This window comes from Talpa occidentalis, unplaced genomic scaffold (genome assembly GCF_014898055.3).
Source record: "Talpa occidentalis isolate TD23 unplaced genomic scaffold, MPIMG_talOcc4v2.1 talOcc4.3, whole genome shotgun sequence".
Lineage (NCBI taxonomy): Eukaryota > Metazoa > Chordata > Mammalia > Eulipotyphla > Talpidae > Talpa > Talpa occidentalis.
Window position 1 is genome coordinate 106,618,019 of NW_023603184.1, and position 26,450 is coordinate 106,644,468.

General features: G+C 39.5%; 1 protein-coding gene across 6 annotated transcripts in view; it reads right to left on the reverse strand.

Moving 5' to 3' along the window:
* Positions 1 to 880: 880 nt before the first annotated feature.
* NFE2L2 (NFE2 like bZIP transcription factor 2) overlaps positions 881 to 26,450 on the reverse strand; it is a 31,309-nt gene continuing 5,739 nt past the window's right edge. For 4 of the 6 annotated variants that reach the window (XM_037523607.2, XM_037523603.2, XM_037523606.2 and 1 more), the window contains exons 2-5: positions 5,034 to 5,300; positions 3,829 to 3,918; positions 3,006 to 3,197; positions 881 to 2,593 (exon numbers count right to left, since the gene is read on the reverse strand). In XM_037523607.2, coding sequence (XP_037379504.1) covers positions 1,367 to 2,593; positions 3,006 to 3,197; positions 3,829 to 3,918; positions 5,034 to 5,297 — 1,773 coding nt within the window. In that variant the 5' untranslated portion in view covers positions 5,298 to 5,300 and the 3' untranslated portion in view covers positions 881 to 1,366. Of the gene's footprint in view, positions 2,594 to 3,005; positions 3,198 to 3,828; positions 3,919 to 5,033; positions 5,301 to 14,085; positions 14,372 to 26,450 lie in introns of those variants that run through there. The other 2 variants (XM_037523605.2, XM_037523608.2) reach the window with 2 other exon arrangements.

Here is a 26,450-nt window from a genome sequence, read left to right on the forward strand (position 1 = left end):
AGACTTCCTAATACCAGGCTTGAGAAAACGCCCAATTATAAAAAGTGCTTACAGTGAGCAAGGCACTATACTTCTGTGGAGTAACTCACTTATCCTCCCTTCACAGGTGAGGAAGCAGCCCTAAAATTGCTTTGAGTTATTGGAGGTCATTCTAGGAAAGTGGCAGCAGCAAGCCTAACTGGTCTGGCTCTGTGGTTGTGGATGCCACCATTTTGCCCCTAATGAACTGATAGGACAAGAAATGACTTGCATCTAGTGCTTAATATGTTTAACCTTCAGATGAATCTCCATTTCTACACTTTAAAACATGAATGAGACAAACATCTCAGATGAAAAAAACTGGATTGTTGTTGTGAATGAGTTAGCGAGCAGGAGGGGGGCATTGATTTTACATGTTTAATTTTTCAATACGTCTAAAAGTAAACTGATTTCCCCACCTAGACCACCTCCTAACCAGTATTTCCCATCTCTGGACAACTCAGTTCTTAAAAAAGTTCAGTTCCTTGCCGTTTTTATTGTCTTCCCCAATCCTTCCCTTTTTGAAATAATGTAGTATGTTCCAGGAAGAGTGGGATTTCCATTTTATTCTCTAAACAATGCCAGCACATAGTAGGCTTACATCTATTGATGTGAATAAATGATCACTATATTATCTTTCATGTCGAGGTATAATATTTCCCTTGGTTGAGATGCACCTGCTGAGATATTTAAGAGGTATCTTGATATATAAAACTTATATATCAAGTATCTTCTATCTCTAGCACCAGAAGTTCAGTGTAAAATTCTTTGTGTATTTTCAATGAAAATACAGAACACATAATGTTCTAAATATATCATTGTCATGGAAGATACTGTGAATAAACTTGAATTCCAAAAATTAAGTCATAATATTCCTTTATTAGTACCAGCTTTTCAACTAATTTTATTTTTGCCAGAGCTAAACAATTTAATATAAAAAAATGCCATTTTTTTTTATTCAGACAGTATTTATAAAAAAGTACATAGTGGTTAGTTTTGCAACAATTTGCTTTTAGCCAGATGTCATATATAAATCTATGAATGTAACAAATGAGATAAGAACAGTATAAATAAGAAGTTTTTGTAGTATTTACACTTACATAGAAACTAGTCCAAATGGTGTTCTGAGAAATTAAGTTTGCAGTTACAGTGAAACTACTGATTCAGCATACTGATAACTTACTTTAATGCTTTTGAAAGTTTTATATTCTACACTAGTTTTGACTATAATTTTGCATAGAATTACTTATAAAGTGTATTTCTGCATTTCACATCACAGTAGGAGCTTTTAGTATAAACAGTACAAAAAAAAAAAAAACAACCTAGTTCAGAAAAGGTCATCCAAAATCTAGCTTTTCTTAACATCTGGCTTCTTACTTTTGGGAACAAGGAATACATTGCCATCTCTTGTTTGCTGCAGGGAGTACTCACTAGGAGAGTAAGGTTTTCCATCTTCATCGCGTAGCATGCTGAAGACTTCGAGATACAAGGTGCTGAGTTGTTTTTTCAGTAGATGGAGGCTTTTATCATTTTCTCCTTTTTCTTTGAGCAATTTTTCTTTTTCATCTTTTAAATGATCCAAATCTTGCTCCAGTTCTACTATATTTTCCAGTTTTCTTTTTCTGCAATTCTGCGCAGCTACTTTATTCTTACCCCTCCTTCGTATATCTCGAATTAATGCAAGTTGAGCCTCATTGAATTGCTCCTTGGACATCATTTCATTGAAGTCATCAACAGGAAGGTTAATGATTTTTTCTACAGGGAATGGGATATGGAGAGCTTTTGCCCTTAGCTCATCTCTCGTGAGATGAGCCTCCAAGCGGCTTGAATGCTTGTCTTTTGCGAATGTGGTTTTCCGATGACCAGGACTTCCAGGCAATTCTTTTTTTGATGAGTTTTCACACTGGGCCTCACACACCGGAGCTCTGTGCCCTTGAGACTGTGACAGGGGTTGGACTGTATCCCCAGAAGACTGTACTGGCTGTGTTTGGGGACCATTCTGTTGGACACTTCCAGGGACACTATCTGTCTCTTCCATTTCAGAATCACTGAAGCCAAGTGGTGTGTCTCCATAGATAGAAGATTCCACTGAGTGTTGTGGTGAGGCCATGCTGGGACTTGTGTTCAATGAAATGCCAGAGTCAGAATCATTGAATTCTGCTGCACTTTCAGGGTGGTTTTGGTTGAAAGCTTTACAAAGGGACAGATCAGAAACATCAATGGGCCCATTTAGAAGTTCAGAGATTGACTGGCTTAAAGCATTGGAGAAGGGCACACTGTTGCTGGGCTCTGCTATGAAAGCAGAATAAAATTCATCACCAAAATCGGTGTTCGCTGTGGCATTTGAATTTAACGAGTTCACTGGCAACTGGTTGGAATCTTCTGTGGAGAGAATGCTGCTAAAGGAATCCTCAAATGCATTGAGGAAATGTGGACTGCAGTTACCTACTTCTTTTTCCAGTGAGGGGACTGATGATGAGTAGAAATGATAATTGTTGTCAATTTCTGTCAGTTTGGTTTCTGGACTTGGAACTGTACTAGTTTCAACCAGCTTGTCATTTTGAATGTTAAGACACTGCATGGAAAAGAAGTTTATGTGATATAAATCAAAGTTAAATATTTGAATACCTGCTAATCAGTATCTGACGGTAAACTCTCCCCATGCCAATTCTAATATCTCTCCAATATCTTCTATAATTCAGGGATAATTCCCATTCCCCACAGATATTTATGCCTAAGAAAATGTATTAATTTCACAGAGTTCCCAAATCAGACTTCAGATTTATAACTTGATCTAGCCTCAATACATCCAGTCCTTTTAACTCCGTGCAGTTAGGTGAGCATGGGCAGTTCTCTGACTAATTTAAAAGCATTTTCCCATCCCTCTTCTAAATAGGTGGTTTATAAATAATAAGTAAGTGTAGTGACTAAAGACACTACACTTGACTATGAAATAGCATCTTTGGTATTATATTAGATTTTGTTACCTGTAATTCTGGAATGGATAATAGCTCCTCCCAAACTTGCTCAATGTCCTGCTGCATATTGTCTAAATCAGTGATGGTTGACTGAATGACATCAGTTTCAGGTGACTGAGCCTGATTAGGAACAACGAAGACCGGGTTCTCAGTGTGGCTGGGAATATCAGGAACAAGTGATTGAAACGTCGTTGAAGAAACCTATAATGGATAAGGGGTTCATCTACATAAGTCAACAGGAGATGAGTATATTCTGAGGTACCATTCATAACACCTTAAATGGAATTAGCAGTGGTTCTGTATTTCTCTTCTTACAGCCACTTATGATCCCATCTTTTCTTACCCAACTGATTCCAGATTTATTCATTTACTGGTGTAATTACTTTCTCCTGTGCATTTGAAAGTAAACTTTAAAATGATTAAAAACAATGTTTAGGATTTAATTTGTATTTCTGTAATAACTAGAATAGTGATTTAATCACGAGATTTATTAAAATTGTTAGTTGAACAAGTCTTGGTTTATTACCCAGCTTGCTCTTTACTCACTGAAATTTATTTCTAATTACGGAGAACAAATGTGTTCACTTGTTTCCACGGTTACCCTGATCCATGCTTTGGGCTATGCAGTAAGTAAAGATTTTGATTTTGTAGTGTATGTGAGTGGAAGTCTCTTTCTTTCTTAGCTGTAAAGTTATGAGACTTAGGTTTCCTTGACAAAATTTCCTAAAATTATTTTCATTATTTAAAAAAAAAGTGGAGACACATTAAAGGGGTATATTAGAAGATATATTAGATGTAGTTGTGGAGTTCTGCCATTAACTAAATGTTATACCTCATTGTCATCTACAAAAGGGAATGTCTCTGCCAAAAGCTGCATGCAGTCATCAAAGTATAAAGCATCTGATTTGGGAATGTGGGCAACCTGGATGAAAGGGAAAGACATAAAGGAAGGAAAAAAATTGTTCAATATTCATTACATGTTTATTGTCGAGTTAAATCAAACATTTCTCTTCAGCAGTTTTTGTTTTGCTTGTCAATTTTATTTTTTCTGAAGTTTGAAAGTTAAATGGTAATTAATAGCTCTTCTCATAAAACTGTGGTAATCTTTTAAAATCTTTTTTAAAGACTTCTAGATTATATACTAAGTTGCTTTTTTAAAAAGCCATTCTGCAAATGTCCATTTTTAAGTTATTTTAAAAGTTTACTAATATTCTGCTTATATGGTTTGGCCAGGCTTGGTTTATGTCTAAATTTACCATTTTTCAAAAAGAAATCAAAATGCATTTTACTAGTTTCAGGATCAAGTTTTAAAGTCTTAATTTATTATCTACCTGTCTCTCTTAACTTCTTAAACAAACAGAATAGCTTTCAATGTTTGCAGAAAATTTCAAGTATAAAGAATTCTTTTATACAGGCCCAATTTCCTCCCTCCATTGTTAAAATCTGTATATAGTACATTTGTCACACTAATGAACAATGTTACATGATTATTAGCTAAAATCTAAACATGGCTTACTCAGGCAGAAATCAGTTTAGTATAACAGTTCAGAGCACAGATTGAACCAAATTACCTGGGTTCTAATCTTGGCTTCCCCAATTTCTTGAGTGCTCTGGGCAAGTTTTTGACCTCTTTGTGCATCAATTGCTCATCTATAAATAAAATGAGGATACTGGCTCCTCACTCTCATTGTTGATTAACTATCAATATATGTCAAGTGCTTTAGAATAGTGCCTGTCCTGCTGCTACCACTCCTGTCACTATTATTTATTCTGCTTGATCCTTACATGATGTTTCATTAGCTTACAATGCTCTTTCACGTAATTAATGTCCTCCTAATCCTTATAGTAACCCAGAGGAGTATTTCAGATATTGAACTCATTGGGAAGTCAAAGTTGGCAATTTGACTTGATTAGGCAGTGAAGACATAGTTAATGAAAGACACAGTTGAAACTCAGGCCCAGATATTTTAATTCCTGGGTCAATGCTCCTCCCTTAAACCCTGCCATACACTTTCCCAAGAATTGCGTACTCTGTACCTGGGAGTAGTTGGCAGATCCACTGGTTTCTGACTGGATATGTTGCGCTGGCTGAATTGGGAGAAATTCACCTGTCTCTTCATCTAGTTGTAACTGAGCAAAAAAGGCTTTCTCTTGCTCCTTCTGGAGTTGTTCTTGTCTTTCCTTTTCAAGTTTTTTCTGTTTTTCCAGCTCATGCTCTTTCCGTCGCTGACTAAAGTCAAATACTTCTCGACTTACTCCAAGATCTATATCTTGCCTCCAAAGTATGTCGATCAAATCCATGTCCTATGTTTAAAACAAAAAAGGAGGGAGGGAGAGCATGATTAAGAAGGTTTTTAAATGACAGATATCACATCATTCATATTATGCCACTGTTTGTGGAGGGCAGTGGGTAGGGAGATTACAAACAAAATCTGAATGAGAACACAGATCCAATGTTTTGGAAGGGCATAGTTAATTTCATGCAATGAATCTATTCATTAAAAACAATAACAACCTACAAACAGCCATCCATTCTAATCACTTATTACTTGAATTATTAATGATTGGGTAGTGGTAGAATTCACTAAAGAGTGAAGTGATGAACGCTAAACATTAAAGTTCTTGAATTAAAAGAAATCCCATACTTGTTCAGTGGAATATAGAAATCAGACCAAGTATTCCAAATTACTAGTATTACAAAAAACTGGGTTTGCAAAATACGGATTGAATACATGGACTTTTTCTAAACTTGCTTAACCCAGTTAACCAAGGTGGGTGGGGGGGAATCCAAGTATCCAAAATAAATTGCCAGTCTAGCAGTTGTGAAATAATACCGCCATTCTTTTGGTCTTTACGACATTGGATTATTTGTCCCCACCTTTACTACTATCTCCATGGCTCACTTATCTGTAAAGAAAACTCCTGGCTAATGATAAGCTTGTGCCATGAGGGAACCAAGGGGTTGCCTACTGCCAACCAAGAGAGCGGGAAAAGAATGGTTAGTGATCACTAATTTACTCCTGAGAAATCATAAATAACCCTCTTTTAAAAATAAAACAAAAGAATGGCTTCCCAGAAAGATGGAGAAAGTACTGAGTTTTAAGATAATAGGGAGAATTTTACAACGAGGGAATGGCTATTTTGATTTACATAACAAGGTTAGGGCTAAGAACCATTTCCAGACTTCCTTAACCACAAATGTGTGAAAAGCAACTTTTCTGATTTGTTAACTTTAGTTTTTAAAAAGTCTAAACAGGTAGGAAATGTGTATCAGTTTCTGTCTGATCACTTATATGAAAGTATTAAAATGAGATTGAAACTGGCAAAATCAAGACACAGGGAGGAAGAGTGTGGGGCCTGAAGCCAGTAGACAGTGTGCACAAATGTCAAGCTTTGTATTTTGGTTCTGTTGACTGCCCGCAGCACCAGCCTGCCCTGCATGTCTAGAGCTCCACCACTGTCAGCCTCCCAAGGACAAAAAGAACATGGCTGTTGCTTCAGTGAGCAGTCAAGCTATTTTTACCTAGCAGAGGAGGAGCTGGCCACTCAGACTAAAGGCTGCACACTAGCCAGATAGTAGAGGCCACAACTAACCTTGATTGAAAGTCGATGCTGGAATCTTTTTTTTTTAAAAGATTTATTTATTTATGCATACAAGAGCTGGGGTACAGGCCAGAGGTGTGGGGGGGCAGATAAGAGGATTCACCAGAGACCGAGTGGGGAACAAAACAGGCAGACTGACTGAAATACACTGCTGAGGGGAGCAGCGGACGAGAAAGGAGAGGTCTGTTGTGCCATGTGGGTTGCTTCCTGGCCGGCCAGGGATCGAACTCGTGCTGCAGAGGCTGTGGACTGCGTCATAGTGCGGTGGCTTAACCCCTTGCACCACCAGGGAGGCCCAATGGCTGGAATCTTAAATGCTATGAAGCCCTGTTTAGGAGTTCATCATTATTCTAGCCTTGAACAGTGTAACACAGAACATAAAGCACATACAATAGGTACAGTTAAAACAGCACCTGCAGCTCTTTAGAACTGGCTCAAGTAAACCTGTGTTTAATTAATCTAGTATCTTAAGAGTTTCTATCGGCCAGATACTGTTCTGAGAACATTACATATATAAACTAATCTTCAAAACCACCATATAAAAAACATTCCTATTTTACACATGAGAAGACTGAGGTCTAGAAAGTGACTACTAGAAAGTAGCTGAACAGAGAAACCTATGTAACTGGGTAGTCTTAATATGGATTCAAGGTTTTCAACCACTAGTCTACACTCAAAATATAAAATCTGATCATTGACTAGGTTATAAAATCCATTGTCATGTATATACTTTGCTTTGACATTTTGGTGGTGTGACTATTTGGCAGGTTCACAGAACATTGGATTAGGCACATGTCACCTGGATCATTTTCCTGACCATGCACAACAAAACAGCAACTGTAGCACTTTCATGGCTGTCTTCTCAGGGGGTTCCCAACTAAAATAAAGGCTGAGAATAACTTCTCTTGTTAAAAAAAAAAATTTTTTTTTCCCCATTTTAAAGATGTTTATCCAAAGGTCATGAGAAGGAGAAAGGCCCAAGGTATAGAGAAACCTATGTTGCAATTGTAATTGGGCTGGGCCACATCTTAGTATATCAGGGTATCCTACCTAGACTGTTCTCCAACTGGAGCATTTGACCATGCATGGTCTCAAGGTGGTGGTTAATATATTTACAACTACTAAATGCCAACACTAAAAAATTAAGGAATGCGTAATCACACACTTGAACTCTAATTTCTGTTTTTTGAAAAAAAGATGGTCCCTTTCAAAAACTGATGCAGAGGGCCTCCCTGGTGGTGCAAGGGGTTAAGACGCAACCTCTAAAGCAATCCGCAGCCATTGCAGTACGAGTTCGATCCCCAGCCAGGGAGCCACCCACATGGCGCAGCAGAACTCTCCTGACTCGCCTGCTGCTCCCCTCAGCAGTATACTTCAGTCAATCTGCCTGCTCTGATCTCCACTCTGTCTCTGGTGAATCCTCTCACCTTCCATACCTCTGGCCTATACCGCAGTTCTTCTATACATAAATGAAAAATATTAAAAAAAAAAAAAACAACTGATGCAGAAAGTACACTGAGGTCTTCAGAAGGTCAATAAAGGAAAAAGCCAAAAACTTGTCCCCTACACAGAGAGCTCTACCACAGAGCTCCCTCACTTCTCCCAGACTGTGTAGGCTTGGGGCTTCTTGTTTAGAGATGCTAGGGTGAAAACCAGTATCCACCTTTGAACTTTTCATAAAAGAACTGAGAAAGGACTGAAGCAAATGTTGGAAATGCCTGCTCACAATGCTGATCATTTCAAAGTATCCCTAAACCTCACTCAGTCCAATGAGTTGGAGGAACATTTCTAATGTTCTCTACAATTATCTGTGGCAGTCACACCAAGAATTGATGTAACTGTTCTTTATTTTTATCCCCTTTTCTCTCCACCAGATGAATTGTCTTGAGTAGGTTCAAATGTAGCTACACACTTAGTGCAACCCAACCCCTATCATGCAGATGCTGATGGATCGAGACATGTGAAAGAAATCTGTAAATGTACATTATACGCAAATGCCATTATGCACCGAAAGTGATGGGCCCTACCATGTGCTGTCAACTAGCCTAAATTCCAGGCCAATGGGCAAAACTGAAGACTTTAATCTAATTATAGTAGGAGACTGAAATAATCAGAAATGAAGCTACTCGGTTCCTCTTCAGGGAAGTACTACAACTGGGTACTAGGTATAAGAAAGATGTGTTGTAAATAAAACAATGACATACATTTTTATGTGTATGTTTATATACACATATAGACCATTCATTGCTGCCCAATTCCTGAGATGACTACCCTTCAATGCACAACTCCAATTTTTTTTTTTAAGTTTCAAAAACCACGATCAGGAAAAGACATCTTGGATCCCTGTCAACACAGAAGAAACATAAAACATGCAGCAGCAGCTGGATCTGTTCTAGAGCATGTCACCCTGCTCCAGCGCCTGCTCCCACTATCTGATCAGAAACAATGCTGGACCCAGGGAGGCAGAGTGGCTCCTTCTGCCCTAACGCCCTAATGCTCTCTCCACCAGGAATTCAGCCAAAAGATCTTTCAAGCGGCAGCACCTAATTGCTGTTAATGCAGGCTGGGCAGCATTCAATGAGCTCATAATGACACCAGGCTGTTTCAAAGTGTTCTCAGAGCTTGTCCTCTCTATTTTTAAGTTTGTATTTATCTCATGTTTATTCTCACTAGGCGAGGTCCCTGTAAGAAAACTTTTACTTTTTTTTGTTTGTTTAAGGCGAGCTTTAACTACTTCGAACTCCTTTTAAAAAGACACTGATCAAATTTAGGATGCAGTAACAAGGAATTTCTTGTCATGGACTTACTATGTCCCACTCTTTGTTACTCAGATTTTTACATAAATTTTAGAATTGAACAACTTGCAGAGGTGTTAGACTAGATGAACTAACTATTCAAAGCTTTATTTTGAAAATGAGAATGGCAGAAGTATGTCCATCCACTAGTGGGGAGCCCCACGAGCTCAAGGACTGTGTTCTGTGCAAACCCCAAAGGCTGTGAGCAGCATTTCCTGTAAGGAGCCCTGTGACCAGGCACATGACTTTGTCCACAAATGACCCATCTCTCTGCAAAACTTGTGCACCATCTAAGAGGAAATAGTCTGGGTGGAGCCCATACCAAACAAGTACATGACATGTGAGTGGGGAAAGGAAGTGCCTAAGGAGAACTAAAACTTCTCTCCTGCACATAAGTCCAAGGCACTGAGGAAAGACAGCTGCCTTATCCCCTCCACATCCCCAAGGAGGAAAGCTCCGATGCAGAATGGCCGATAACAACTGGGTTTGGGGAGGGAGAGGGAAGCAGAGGGATGATTTATTTGTACAGCATTCCAACAGGTATTTATTTCCTCAAGACTAGCAAAAATGTTCCCAAGGGCAACGCAGGGACTGGTTGTGAGCCTTCACAAGCCATATGGAGCAAACACTGTCTGCCATTCAGTGTCTGGACTTTTTTGGTTGTCCTCTAGTGATTCCTGAGTGTTCCAAATTATGTTGCTAACCTTGGCTTAGACAAAAGAAGATGATTTAATAAGAAACATAAATATTCGATAGTTCATGTTAAGTCACCATCTGGGCTCATGGAAATATTTCTATTTAAAATGTATATATCATCTTTTGCCATCTGGGTAATCTGTCATACATTTTATGGGAAATTCGAAGTTGGACCGTTAACTCATACCACTTTAAAACAAACATCTTTGTACCAGGATAAACAAAGAAGAATAGCCCTAACACAGAATCCATCTTAACTATGTCTTCTGCACGTTTTATGTCAATCTTAATGCCTCAAACAAGCCAGCATTTATCATGCTAGATGATACCCCCAAAAATCAGAAATAAAGCAAAGATATTTTGATTTGGTCCTCAATTAAATTTATTTAGTAAACAGGCTTTTGAGAAGTATTTTAAATGAAAAAAAAAAGTTTTCTATTATACAGGCAAATATTTTAATGAGGCAGACACCTCTCACCCCCTCACCCCTCTTTCCTCACTCTCCTCTCCCATCATCCTCTATTTTGTCCTGAGAATGACAGGAAGGTAGTAGTAGGTTTCCTTCTAAAAATACATTTCATCAATACAGTGTTCAATGCACAGATTACTAACTTTGTAAAAAGAAAATGAAAACTGATTCTCACTTATAATTTTATAGTATAAAGGTTAAGAGAAGGCCTCAAGTTACTCCTTCCAAAAAACCATGTATTCCTATTAGGAAAATAATACATTTTCTTTTAACATTCATTCCCCTGGATTTCTCCATGCAAATATTAATTACTAGCATTCAGAGACTAAGCTACATTTGGTAATGTTTTTCTTTCATACATTTTATTCTTTATTTTATTCCCAGGTGGTTATATTATTCATCAAAAACCTAAATCTGGCTTAATTTTTTTCCATTAGAAGGTGCTCAAATATTTTTGAGCAAAACCAGATGGAATATGAATCACAGCCTACTGTTAGAGCATAAACCAAATTAAGACTTATAGGAGGCTACAAAAACAATTGAGGACATGCTTGAATTTTGGAGAGCTGGTAAAACAAAAAGATTTCTTCTTTGATTCACAAGGCTCTCCTTTGCAGTCACAGCCCTTACTAAACAAAGTAAGGTGAGACCAAGCAGGTATGTTTTTAAAATACATTTCATTGATGACTATTATATTTCATAAATATTTATCCACCTATTTACTTCTCTTTGATTGTCTCCCACTGGTTCATTATAAGAAGATACACAACATGATGCCAATTGCTTCCTTAGTGAGCATGTAGAGGAGGCAGATCACAGGTTATTCTTTTCAATCTGCCCTCACTCAAGTGCTTTTGGTTCTACTAGACTGATTAGCTAACTCTTGAATAATTAAAAAATAAAATGCTACAATAATTGTGAAGTAGATAATTAAAAATATCAAATCACACACAAATATTCTGTGATCACAGAATAAGATTAAAAGGGTCTTGTAGCTACTAGCCCAATGGCAAATGTCATTTGGTTAAATTTTCTGTACCTATAGCTCAATCTTAAAAAATAAGCAGCATAATAACCATAGCAGCAACTTCTAGTAGGTACTAATATTTACTACTAATCTAAGTTTTCCTTCTAAAGAACTCTTACTAAGAATTATTTCCCCAACCTTCAACAACCAGTAATTTTTAACAATATAAAACTTCTCAAATACACTGAGATAAATCATTCAACAAAACCCTAGATCACAAATTTACTATTCCCTGTATTGTAGAATCATCCTTCTACCCTTTTTCTTTTAGCTAAAAAGTGGTCCAGCTTCCTCACAGCCTGGCATGTTGACTAGGTAGACATTTTCATGGACTTCTTCCTGTTCACAAACAAGTTTTTCAGCAATGACTAAATCTAAGAAATATGATCCAGCCAGTTTACTGAAAATCTTTCCCTTTTCATTTATAAACTACAAAGTATGATGCAAAGGTAAAGTAAAACTGAAAAGTGAATAAAATAGGAATTCATATTATATGTTTTCGCAAGAGCCTCATGCATTTGGCCAAAAAGGAGTCAAAGGGCAGTTAATTCCCAAAATAGCAGGGGATCCCACCTGCTACAAAAGCATATGGATCAGATTTTACATGAGATATTACACACCTACTTATTAAAGAGTTATTTTTTAGTTTATACTTAAGCAGGATGTCACTGCTAGCCCTCAATGGACTCAAGCAAGGATTTTCACTACTTTCACTACTTTCAAACCAATAGCTTGGTTTGAAACAAGCAAACTTTAGGATACTTTTTTCTAATCTCTTCCCCATTTTTGAACAAGACATGTATGTATCCTGTTCTGGATGCTGTCCACACACATGAAAGGAACATCTTACCCTTGTGAGTATGTCTTCATTACTATTAGAATGGCTCTACAGGAACACCAAGGAAAACACACACACACACACACAGAACCTTCATGAGTACTGGATCTATCACCCTAACTTACTTTACATAACCTACAAATGAATGACCTGGGTGTGGACTAAACAGGTGGCTCAGAAGTACACCCTGAGGTCAAACAGCCTGCCCACCTGTCCTCATGGACTTTTCTCCTGCCAGGCAGGCATCCCCTGTGTGGGAGGATGGTGCTCCTCCAGCCACTGCAGCTCTTTCCAGCTGCCACTTCTGAACACCCTGCACGATCTTTTATCCTCTTTGGATCCCCACTTGTAAAAAGAAATAATTTATCTCAATCTTTAAGTTTCTTTCCAGATACAACTATTAACAATTAGCTAAAAGGAAAAAAAGAATCAGAATAGTCCCCTAGGCCTGAGAGCCAGGGAAATATGGTATACTATTTGTTGCTGTCAAAGGTTTTATGTGCCTATTGGGGTGGTGATGAATGTTAGAAAAATACTACAGATCCCGTAACCTATATCCCAAGGAATCCATGTAAAATTTTTTTAGTGTGGGTTTTTTTGAGTATGAAATAAGGTATTAATGGCTAGAACTTCATTTTACCAGAATGGTGGTAGTTATAATAAAGGGGGTGACCAAGAGGCACAAGAGTAATGTATATACCACCCTAAAGGGATCACGAATCCATCTAATACACATGTCTAGATCCCAGGCTAGGAACTGTGCTTGTGTTGGCAACCAGCACAGACTGATAAATCAGTACGCACAGAAAACCTCACAGGAGTGACAAGTGACAAAGTGCACCAGTCACTACTGTGTAAACGGCCTCCCAATAAACAACAGTTAAACTTGGTTTCCAAAGGTCTACTCCAAGTGAGTTAAAAGCCAAGGAGGGAAGGAGGTGGATAAAGCACAAACAGAAAGTGACTACTTTCCACTGGGTGCATTCTTGGTCTCTCCTCTTGATGGTGGTAATGCTTCCCTCTTCTCCCCAGAGGCTCAGAATCCCCAGTGCTGGAGAATTCTCATATACAAAGAGACTTCCTCCTCACATTTGAAATTTCAGGCAGTGTGACTCATCTCAGCTGAGATGGGAATGACTGTTAATGCCACACTGTCACGGAATGCTCCGACTGGAAGGAGCCACAGGACACACAAGGAGAGCCCCTTTCATTTCCCAAATGGGGAAACGGATTTAGAGAGTGAAATGACTGGCCCCAAGGTCAGAGGTCCCATTTAGGGTCTACTTTCCCAATTTTACAACTTGTGCCAAGTTATTTAAGAGGGAAAAGTATACATTTTGGCTTCATTTTAATTGTTTAATTAGCACCTCTTGCTCTATATTACCCGCCTGCAGGCACCTAACAGCTTCTTTGACAGCAGCGGTTTGCACACACACACATCATGGTTTACTGGAGTGTTCGCCAGAAGCTTGCTGTGGAAGCACCAGGGAGAAGGCTGATCATCATTTATGGATGAGCACTTCTAGGCTTTCGGGATAGAGCAATCCTTCCCCAAATCACGTTTTGGCAAGTAGCCACGTTTTGGCAAGTAGCAGAGCCAGGGTTCCAACTCAACACTGATTCCAAGCCTGGCAGGCTTGTTCCACGCTGGGGTGCCTCACCTCTGTGTTCACACAACATGACGAGGTCTGTCACCGCGTTAGCCTGGGTGCCCTCTCCCCAGGCAGAACACTGAGACTTCCAAGTTGGCCCTCCTATCAGCCAGGCCTTCCTGCCCTGAAGACACATGGACAAATCAGATCAACTTAACTGCACAATGAGAACTGGCATTTTTTTATTTTAAATTTTACCTACTTTTTTTGCAGTGTTCCAGAGATGGTTTAATGGGTTCAATGTCCTTTTTAATCTCTAGTTCTCTTTTTTCTTTTATATATGTAAATTTGAGAGAAATTTACATAAATTCTAAATTTATATATCTATGCACAATATATTTTATATATATATATTTCATTTTTTAATTGAGATAACTTTGGTTTACAACCCTGGATATGTTTTAGGCATCTATGTGTACACCTCAAGTTTGGCATTTAAATCAATCTTCCATAAAGCCAATATTTAACCCATACTTTATGTCTTATCTGGGCTGTCTTTTTTAAGTTCTTTTATTGAAGTAACATCCCAAGATAACATTATATAAGCTCCAGGTGTGCATCATTATAAATCAATGTCTGGGTAGACTACATTAAGTTCACCACTAAAAGTACAATTCTATAGTCGCACTAAAGTACAGTCTCCTCTAGGGCATGACAATGTATTTTTCTTTTTTAATAGCAGCACATGTAAATAGTACAAAATACGTAAAAGTTGTAAAAGTAATCTCCCAGATACCCCCGCCTCCACTCAAGGCCATCACTGGTATCAGCTTTTTCTGTTTTCTTAGGAAGACAGTCTATTAAACACAGACAGACACATACAAAGTAGCATATAATCACAGTGTTTTACACTTATTTCTCCCTGTGAAATATATTTTAGAGATATAGATCAGAGCATAGAGTTTTCCAATTATTTTTAATGGCTGAGTGTACATTATTATTATTATGTGTAGTAATAATATATTATCTAAATCTATAATTTTAATCTCTCACTGGGTCTAATTCTTCATACATTAATAAATTGAGATCTGAAATACCATAAGATCGAGTCATTCCAACTTCTGTATATTTATCTGAGGAATACGAAAACACTAATTGTTTGAAGAAATTTATGTACACCTATGCTTATTACTGGGGCTTTTTTTTTTTTAAAGATTTGTTTATTTATTTATACAAGAACCGGGGTACAGGCCAGATGTGTGGGAGGGTGAGAGGATTCATCAGAGACAGAGTGGGGAACAGAACAGGCAGAATGACTGAAATACACTGCTGAGGGGAGCAGCGGGTGAGTCAGGAGAGGCCTGCTGCGCCATGTGGGACCCTCCCTGGCCAGCCAGGATGGAACTGGCGCTGCAGAGGCTGCGGACAGCTTCACAGCGCTGCGCTCAACATCCTGCACCACCAAGGGAGGCCCAACTGTGGCATTTTTTAACAGCCAAGATACAGAAACAACCTAAATGCCAACGATGGCTGAGTAAATAAAGAAGATGTGGTACATCTACACAATGGAAAATACTCAGGAAAAAAAAATGAAAGGCTGCCATTTGTGTTAATATGGGTTGACCTTGAGGGGAAAAGGCTAAGTTAAATAAGTCAGAGGGAGAAAGACAAAGGCAGTATGATTTCACTCACATGTGGAGTGAAAATATAAAAGAAACAAAGCAAAAGAACATAACAAAAACAAATTCTTACACTCTAAGAACAAAATGGTGGTTACCAGGAGGGAAGGGAGGTAGGTAAATCAGGTAAAAGAGATCCACTGTATGGTGAAGGATGGAAACTAGTATCTATATATATATATGTATATCTATACACACATTATGTATATTATTAATATACAGAATATTAATACTCTATACCTGAAACCTAAATATTATTATAATCCAGTAATAGATATTTTGTCTAAAAAAGTGGAATTGCCAGGTCAAAGAGTATATGGCATTTATATGCACACATGAAAGAATGACACAGTAACCAGTAAAATTAAAAATAAAAGTATATTTTCATTAAAAAAAAGAATGGCTAATATAAAAAGTACTGCTAATACCAAGTATTGGCAAGATCCAGAGCTCTGGACAGCAATGCAAAATGAACCATATGGTCCTCTTGAAAACAGTTTGTCAAGTGCTAAATAAACAGATAATATTTTTAAAGTATATGCATATTTAATTATGACAGATATTGCCAACAGCTCTATAAAGACTGTACCTTATCCATTCCATCAACAGAGTGTGAGAGTGCCCATTTCCTCACACCTTTCCCAGTTCAATTGTCCTTCACACATTGCATCATACTGGCACATGATACCCACTTAATAAGTACATACTGATTGTTTGTTCAAGGTCTCCTATATTAATTCCAGAGTCACTTCAAAGTTAACCCCTCCCACTATGTTTTAATAATAAAATTAAGGCTAAAGAAAAGAGAAAAGAACAGGAGAAATGTCAGTTGGTTAGCAAACAACATTTCTTAAGCCACCAGCCTTTAACCTGCCTTGTGCCAGCCAAACTAACTTCTTGCGGGAGCAATAAACGTAGAGGCCATGCATGGTGCACACAGATAAGACAGACTGGGCAAAGTCTCAACAGGTGAAATATTCAAGTGTGGCTGGCAAAATCAGCAACCTCAGCCTTTCTAACAGACAAGGATGGGTTTCTCAGGAATAGAGGTTTACTGGCCATTAAGTTACGTTTAGATGCACAACTGACTACAGTGATCTTGGAGACCGTATTTACATCCCAGTTTATTAACAAGGATCTTGAGGCCCAGGGATGCTAGCTGAATAAGTGGCTTGCAGTCTCTTCTAATTAAGCAGAACTCTGGAGGAGTCATCTGGTGAGCCTAACACAAGTTAGATATCAAACTAGACTTTCCTATTGCAATGTGTATTATTCAGAAATTGAGGAAATATTTGGAGTGACCTTGAAAACAGACCTTAGCAAACCATTGTGGCCAAATTAAGAGCTTGTGAAACTCTGCCCTTAGGAGAAAACAACCACTTTTCAGTAGGAAACTTTTCTTTCCCTAAACCCCAAACTCTAACTACTGTGTAGTTTTCTAAAGACTGTGCCCCATCTCCACCCCGACTCAATATAATAGGACTAACAGTCATCTCCCAGATTAAGCCCCTTCAGGCTGATCATCTCCGCAAACAAGAAGAAACATGGACAGTTCTCTGAGAACCCCAAAATGATGGGGTCAAGTCTACATACCCATTAACGGCTCACTAAGACCAAGACACAGTTCTACATCTCTTCGGAGAAAGAAGGCCCTGTGAGATAACAGCTCTTACATCTGTAGTGCTTTATGAGCACAAAACACTTTCACTCGGTCATTATGTCATTTAACCTTTATACTACTTTGTGTAGAGATTAGAGAGAAGAAGAAACAGGTTCAGAAAGGTTAAGTATCAAACGTCAGACAGCTTGTCAACTGCATGACTTATCTGGATCACCTTGATGTTATTCAGCAATGTTATTTATGGTCCAGATGCCACGCCATCACCATGATTATTGCAAAGGTCATCTGAATAATGGGTAGAAATACAAGGGCCTTAGATGATGAGAAAGTATTATATCTGTTTCATCTAACAATATGAGTTAATCTTGAGCTCAGAAATTGTATTTCAGCTCATTTCAGAAGTACAGATTTGAAAATCCACAGTACCCACTGTCATTGCTAAATGCTGGGCAGCAATATGAACCTCTTAAAAAGGAAATGATCATTAGTATACAGATCGTATTTCATTCTCTCAAAATCAGTTTAAGAATCTTCTCTCAAGGGGCCTCCCTGATGCTGCAACGGGTTAAGACCCAACCTATGAAGCAATCCACAGCCACTGTACCATGAGTTTGATTCCAGGCCAGGGAGGTAACCCACATGATGCAGCAGACCTCTCCTGACTCGCCCGCTGCTCCCCTCAGCAGTGTATTTTGGTATATCCATCTGTCCTGCTCCCCTCTCTATCTCTGGTGAATCCTCTCAACCCCTACACCTCTGGCCTGTACCCCAGTTCTTATATGCAAAAATAAATAAATCTTTAAAAAAAAATCTTCTCTCAACATAAATCTTTTTAGGTAAGCCACAAAATAAATACATAAGGATAGTGGTTACCTGATTACATTTAGATTTGAAAATGGAAAATCACAGTGGCAGTACTGAGTCCAGATAAAGACAGATATGATACAATCTAAGTGATGATAATGGCCCCACTTACTGTGCACTTTCCATGTATTCAACAGTATGCTAAACACTTGAACCCACCTAAATGCATGCCAAAGTGTAAGGCAGGTAATAGTATTACCATAGTCTTTCTAGAGCCAGAAACAGAAGCATGAAAGGGAGGATAAGTATGTTTGTCTGAGGTCCCCCTCTAATAAACAGCGACAGTGAGATCCAGCCCAGGTTCGTGTCACAAATAACACTGGCCTGGACCTGAGAACAACCTCGGCCTCTTTGGGGACGATGCACAGTGTGCAGGAGCCAGCTGGGGCCACTGCTCGCCAGCTATAGGGGGCAGCTGGCTAGCACCTAACCTTACTGTGTGGTCCTGCAAGGGCAACCAAGGCAATGCCATCTCTCCTCTCAGAATCGTTTGGCATACAGAAAAAAAAAAAGTATGTGAATGCCCCTTAAAAACAGAGAGGACAACTCAGGGTGAGGTAGTAGTACTATTAATAAGTTCAAGGCCAGGTGCAGATGTCAAATGAACATGAGAAGTGTCTAATTTTTACACTTCTGGGTCTGACCAGTATATGAAAAAAGAGGAGATGAGGTCATCGCTTTTGCAGGGCAGCAACGAAGGGCAGTAAATGTAAAAAGTTTTCAGCTGTGATTATTTCCCTTAAGTGTCATGGGTCTTCTTTCCCTTCGCCACTCTGCCTTATTTCGGCAAGGCAAGAATTGCTTAAGGGGTAGTTATTACAAAGAATTATTTTCATCTTTAAGGACTAAAAGAAGGGGGCGGGGCTGGAAGAGGACACGGGAAAGGGGTCAGCTTAGTTCATGCCTGCATTTAGCCTTTCACCTCGCATTTCCACTCCTTATTTTATGACCTGCCTGTGGACGCCGCTCAGTTTCTAGGTGCAGAACCCCAGAGTAAGAAATGCTGCCACGAGCAAGAAGTGGGTCGGAGAAGTTCCATGGGATGGCTTATCAATCCGCACAGGGGATTGGGCAGTGAGGCTGGAGGACCCGCAGTGTGGCCAGTGCAGCCTCTGTGGTCCTAGGAGACGGGTGAGGCCTGGCCATGGTTGCTATGGATTGGTTTTCAGTCTCTAGAGGCTCCCATTCAGGCCCACACGTGGCCAGGCACACACCTGGAGAATACCACAGTAGAATGAGAAGATTATAGCGCAGAGCAAAAAAAGGAAATGAATGTTTCTGCCTTTACACAGTCAGAATTAAAGGAGAGATTTTTTTTTTTTTAAGTGGGCCAAGGTATCTCAGGTCCCTTACATATTCCAACATCCCTGAATAAAAACGAAATATGGGCCTCCCCGGTGGCGCAGCGGTTGAGCGCTGGGCTGCGGAGCTGCCCGCAGCCTATGCAGTGCCAGTTTGATCCCCGGCCGCCAGGGAGGGTCCCACATGACGCGCAGACCTCTCCTGCCACCGGGCTCCCCTCAGCAGTGTAAAAAAAAAAAAACAACAAAACAAAACAAAAAAATGAAATATAATAATCACAATCACCATGTGAGGAATATATCCTACTGGTGAGATCTTGTGCCCACTTCTTAGTTTTAAGAACACTGTAACATAAATAGCATCCACACTTTAAAGATGATGGAACTAAGGCATAACACATTATAAAATCCAGCAACCTCTCTGGGTCTCAGGGATAATGCTCCTTCCTTTCCAGGGTGGTGACTGCACATGACAAAAATCAGTTGGTTAAAATTCAGTACTGGGAAGAGTCCCAGACTGTAAGCAGCCATTATCAACATTATTGGTATCCGTTAGCTCAGGACTCACAAGCAAAGCCCGTGGAAGAGAAAAGAGAGGGCACTGTTTTTTCTTTTCTTGGGCAAATACTGCTAATCATTGGAACTGGAAGATAGTAAACAAATCTGTCTTAAAGAAGGGCAGAAAAGAGAGACACTGCCCTGTGCCACTGTGGAGAAGAAAACAATCCATCCTTAAAGCAAAAGTGCAACTTCTAGATGGTTTTTCGTCAACAGAATGGAAAACTGGTGAGTGAGTTTCTGTTAAAAATCCTGAAAGAGCAGGGCATCCAAGCTTGAGCATGCATAATTTCATGATGGGGCCAACAGTCGGAAAAAAAATCTATTCCCCTCCTCTAAAAAGGAGGTTTTAGAAACATTCTTCTTAAATGGCAAAGTACAGTTAGAGCTATCATTGCAGATCCCCAATACGTCAGCTGATGCCTAGCCAGCCAGTCACACCCACACACTGCAAGAGCCCCCTCACCAGTTCCACGCGTCCAACCTGTCCAGCTTCTCTTCCCACTCATGGGACATACTTCCTGTCTATAGCCAGCTCATCTGTCTGGTCCTTGCCAAAACCTTCAGTGACTTCCAGACACACTGTGTAAATTTCAAATGCCACAAGGGAGCACGGGATGCCCTCTACCACCAGCCCCAAATCAACCTTGTCAGTCCATGATGTCATGGCCACCCCATGTGCCAACAGACTGCCATAGTTCAGCTCAGGCGTGGACCCTAACTTGTGTTTCCAGCTGAAGCTCGAGTCAAATGAAACCCTACCAGCTCAAAAAAATGTCTAGTTAAAATGCTGCCTCATTCAGGATAGCCTCTCTGAGCACTCCAGCTGGAAGTGACAGCTTTCCCCTTGCACAGTCATGGAGTTGGCAGGTAGCACAGACAACTGGTATTAAATACCAAGCCCCACAGAGCAGCTCCACGGTGCTAGACACATCAGAGTTATAAAAATGAAAACAGTTCCTACCCTAGAGTTCTTAAGCAGAGGAGACAGAGATGTAATTACATTAATTATGAATGAAACATTCCCTATAATCCAAGTGTACAAAGAGCAATGGGGTAGGTTAATTAGGAGGAGTGGCAATTTGAAAAGCAAATATCCTTCACATTTGCTGATTATCTTGAACAATTTAAACAACTTCATGCCCTAAAGTCCCCTGGGTGTGTAAACCCTTATAAGTATTTGTGGAATGACTAAGTCTACATGCAGAATCAAAATTCATTATTTTCATTGTATACCTAAGGTGTCTGGGGTTAAAAAGTTTTAATTCTCTAATTAACAAAGGTATCCTGTTTTACATCGTTTATGACCCAATCACTAGTCATAAAAGAACTATTTAACGTCAACCACAGTAATAACACTTCAAATTATTCCTCGGGTATGCTATTAAAAATAATCTAAAGAATGATAAACGAACTCTCCTTCAAGTTAACAATAAAATTGATTTTTTTAGGGATGTGATAGTATCTTAAAATATTCATTAAGGAGTTTTACAATCAGGATAATAAAGTCGCCCATCAAAGCAAATGTTAAGTGTGTTTTCTTAAAGGACACTCATTATTTCCCTCAGGCCGATGGTCAGAAATAGCACTAGAAAGTGGGCAACCATATTCTAGACATTTTTTCTAAAGCATCAACCCACTACCAAAATACTAACCTCTTCAGCTTTTCACAGCTGTCCTTACTGTTTTATCTCAGAACTTGAAACTTCTTCAAAAATGTCCAAAAAAAAAGGCAGTGAAGGCTCAGCGAGAGTCATGCCATGTGATTTTATACTTCATCTGGAAGTTTTAAAATAATGTTTACCTTTTTAGGACCAACTCCTTGCAGTCACAGGACAGAGAAATGCTAAGTGCTAGGTGCAACAATTACCATATCAAATAACATTCCTCTGTTAAGGGAACTGGACCAGACATTCTACCTGAGCAAATGAAATGCACCTGGGTTCTCTCTGGTTACTAGCTCTTTCATCACTTTCTATGATCTCTTCCAGGTCATTTTAGTTTGGAATAAAAGGTGTGAGCAGGCTAACATCTAGGGAGAGGCTGGGCCTCCCTACCAGGAGCAAATAACATGCTGAGATTTCCTGAGAAGAAGAAGTAATCCACTGGCTTCAAATGGGTTACAGAAGTTAAACCATCATCCCACTGGTGCCACTGGAACTGGCACTGCTGCTCAGGAGTGTGGGGAGATTCCTTTCTGGTTGTCACAATGCCATCAGGTGTCCTGGAACAAGGGATGAAGAGAAGTTGAGCCCAGGTACCAGCAGCACCCCCTTTTGAAAATGCCAGGTGGACTCCTTGACATATGGATACTATCTAAATTAATCTCTGTAAAGGAGGGATGTATTCTTCATCATCTAACAAAGCACCCATGCTCCTTAGACAAGAAGAGAGGAAGAAGGGATAGCTGGGATTGCAGACATCAAACTCTCTGCTCTGGACAAATTACCTTCACTCTTTGAACCCATGTCTTCCTCTGGAACTTGGAGATTATAGTCACTATCACCATGGATTTATGGTCAAGATCAAGTTAGAGGGCATGTCTAGGGCCCAGTGCAGTACTAATAGGTGTTCAGTAAACGTTAGTTCTTTCTCTCTTTTGCCCCCATGAAATTGCCAGTTGTCTGTTTTCAGATGTGTTGTAACATCAAAAGGCTGGCTTTCTTCATACCACTGGAGTTGGTAATATGAACGGAAATAAAAAACCGGTCAGTCTCCATGGTTATCTTCCCCGGCACGCAGTCATTAAAGCTCCACAGTACAGTTGCTGTTATCAAGTGAACTTTGGAAACCTGTGCAACGGAACCCAGACATCTGAGAGGCCCACAGAGAAAAAAAGGAAGGGAGATGAATGCGTTTCCATGTAGGGGAATCATTTCTACCCACATCTTTCTGGGGGAAAAAGGCTTTATTTATCAGTGAGAAGAGAAGTGAGGCTGCCCCAGTTCTTCTTGAGATATTTTTTCTTTTTTCTGACCAGACACTGAAGCAACACAAAAAATATCTACACACAATCAATCCTGCCCTAGCATCCCCAGGGCACCTACAGAGGGAGAAGCACAGAGCTCCCAATAATGGGCATGCTTACCCGAACTGTGAACTGTGAACTCCTCTAACGGAGATGCTATCTTTATTCTTCAGAGGAATTCCTAAGATTACGCCATCACAGAGTTACTCTGTGGTCACATATGTGTGCTCCCTTAATTAGAGGGAAGCTGTAAAGTCAGAATAAAACAGGCATTGTGTCAAATTCCCCCTGTAATGGAGAAATGTGCATTCCATGCTGTGTGGGCCTCCCAGGCAACTCATCCTGGGGTAAGAGTGACCAGTGTCCCTAAAGCAAAGTACCAGGCCTGGTCTGAGAGTCCTAAAAGGAATGAGTTTAGAGAAAAGAGCAAGGACTTTGATGGCAAAGGTTCTATCCTGGAACCAGCTAGGTGACTGTGCTGCTCATTTGCCTGTGGCTACCAGATACCTTTCCCACCCCACCCCTGCTGTTCCCAGGCTCCCTTGCCAATGGCCTCCAACTACATTCCACCAAGGGTCGGTGGGGGGAGGGCATTCCCAATGCCCCTCTAGTCCCAAGGGTAGCTGTGGCTTCCTAGTCTGCTAATCTCTGGGTTGTCTTTCTGGCTCCTCTATTAGCCATGTAATTAATGTCCCATATTAAATCCTCTCTGTTTGAAATATCCAGTGTGATTTCTGCTTTCCTAAACTATGTAATGTTTCTTAATCTCTTCACAGAGTTTTCTCAATGACAAAACCTACATTAACCCTCTTTACTCTTTTTTAAGGGTAAAGAAGGAAAGATAAGGCATGTAAACACAGCACAAGCAAATATTCAATTTACTTCCTCTGTTTTCACAGGAAGGACCCAAGAGCAAGCTGAATGTTGAAGAGCAAATCTAAGTACTACAGATTTTGGAGATCCTTAAGTCAAATATGTGTCAATCTGAGGCATCCGTCAGTAAGAGTTCAAAAAATACTGCATTCCTTCTGGGTTCATTCAAAGAAATCTTTTAAGTTAGCTTCTTTTTTCCTCTGAACCTCTCTTTCCCTTCAATTTTGGAACTTTTCACATGAAATGTAACCTCCCCTCTCAAAGGCAACATACTCACTCTCAACCCACTGCTCCAAGGCCTCCTTCAACCATGCAGCCTGCTAAGGAAGTTTGTCTCAGGAGAAGACAGACTACCACCCACAAGACAGTTCGCATTCTCAGTCCTGGTCTCAGCGTGGAGACTGCTGAGAGAACAATGGGCTGCGAGTGAGGATAGGATCCCAGCACAAGGTTTAGCACAAAATAAACCAGCCCTGTTCTTGTCCTTAGGGATTGATTTTTCAAAATATATATTTTAATTATGTTTCATTGAGGATTATTTCAAAAATTGGCAATTTTTACCAAGTAAAAAAGTAAAAATGGATTTATTTTTGGTCATTTCCATTATCAGGATTTTAAGGACTAAACCTTTTTTTTTTTTGGCTAAAAAAATTTCATGGTTCTTTAACAGTCTGAAGTCTCTGTGACTCCAGGACTGCAAAACAAACCAACCAAAAGTACAGGTTCTTGATCAACCCTTAAGCACTTGAAGTAGTGTGGCTCTATCATGCGTCCTAGTATGAGCCCACGGCCTTTACAGAAGGCAACAAAACATGATAATCATTTCCCTCTCTTTTTAGCCCTTAAGCTGGGAAAAGGTTTGGGTGCTGCATCCATGTGCAGTGTTACAATTTTGTGCTGAAGCAGAGACAAAAGAAGATGAAGTCTGGAATAAGGAAAAGTTCCATACTCTTTATCAGTAAGCCACCTGCATGTGCAATCACAGCTGCCCTGCCTCTTACAGACACCAGAGGTGAGTGGGTACTAACCTACCCTAATAGCACTACATTCCTCAAAGAAGGAATGGGGAAAAATGATTTATTAAAAATGATTTATTAAAATTTATTTATTAAAAATAAATACTATATACACTGCAAATAGCCTAAATGTTAATGTTAAAGTCTTTCTGTGCTTGAGATTAAACAAATATTATGTACATGATGCACCATAAAATGACAAGAACAAATCAAAGGATACAGCTGGTTAAAAGGAGGGACAGGTTAAAAGAATTTCAAACTGCTGAGTTCTAGAGTTAGCAAAACATGCAGCTTCCCAAGGGTGACTAAACAGACTCCTTCAATGGGGTGCCCACTTCCTCAGGGCCTGTTCCCACCTAGGCTAGAAGGCCCTAAACCACACTCTCATGTGTCTGAAGTGGGACTGCTGCATAACACACATACACACACACACACACACACACGTACACCCTTGCAAACATGTGTTTTCAAATGTAAAACAGAAAGTCATTCACGTAAGAATAAATGGTAGCTACAGTGGTCAGGATATATAAAACAGATATAGGGCACTCTAACTCTGACCCTCAAAATATAAAAAACATAAAAATAATGAGATTGAGGAACACAGAGCACAGAGTTTCCCAGAGCTGGCCAGTGTTTGTGCTGGCCTCCAGGCTCTCCAATCCCTATTCTGAATACCTGTCCTCCCTGCCTCTTCTATGCCATTCCCAAATAATCTACATTGCAGGTTGTCACATGCCACATTTCTGACAAAACATGGAAAAATTCTACTGGCCCACTTAGGGAAAACCTTTTGATAACAAAATTATCACCCAAATTTTCAAGACGGATTAAAGAGCTCAAATTATATTTACTAGATTTCAAACATTAGTTGGGCAATTGTAACACAGTTCACAGATTAGGGGTTAATCTTAAAACTCTGAGGTCAGCAATCAAGCACAAAAATACTTTCTTTTGTGAATAAAACATCCCAACCAGATCTTCTGCATCACTATGTAAATACCTGCAATGGATACAAATACTGAGTAGGTATTCTAGGGCACGAGTAGGTATTCTAGGGCACGAGTTACCAAACCTGACTGCTCCCTTCAGAAGCTTGAAAAAATACTGGGTCTCACCCTGGAGACTGATTTAATGGAGGATATGGTCTGGGCATCTGTACTGTAAATATTGATGGTGATATTCCTGTACAGCAAAGTTTAAAAACTGTTGTAGAGAACAGAAAGAAATCTTATAAATTGGAAACAACTCAAATGTCCATCATCAACTGATGATTTGATAAAGTGTGTATATTTACACTGCAAAGGATTAATATTCAGCAATAAAAGCTATGACATTCTGATACATACTATGGTCAAACCCTGTAAACATTATGTTGAATGAAAGAAGCCAGTCACACAAGACCACATATGGTACAATACCATTTATATGAAATACCTAGAATAGATACTCCACAGAGATAGAAACGATCAATGAGTGGTTACAGGGAGCAAGAGAATTGAGGGGGAATGGGGAGTGACTGCTAATGCCTTTGGGCTTTGGGGTAAGATGCAA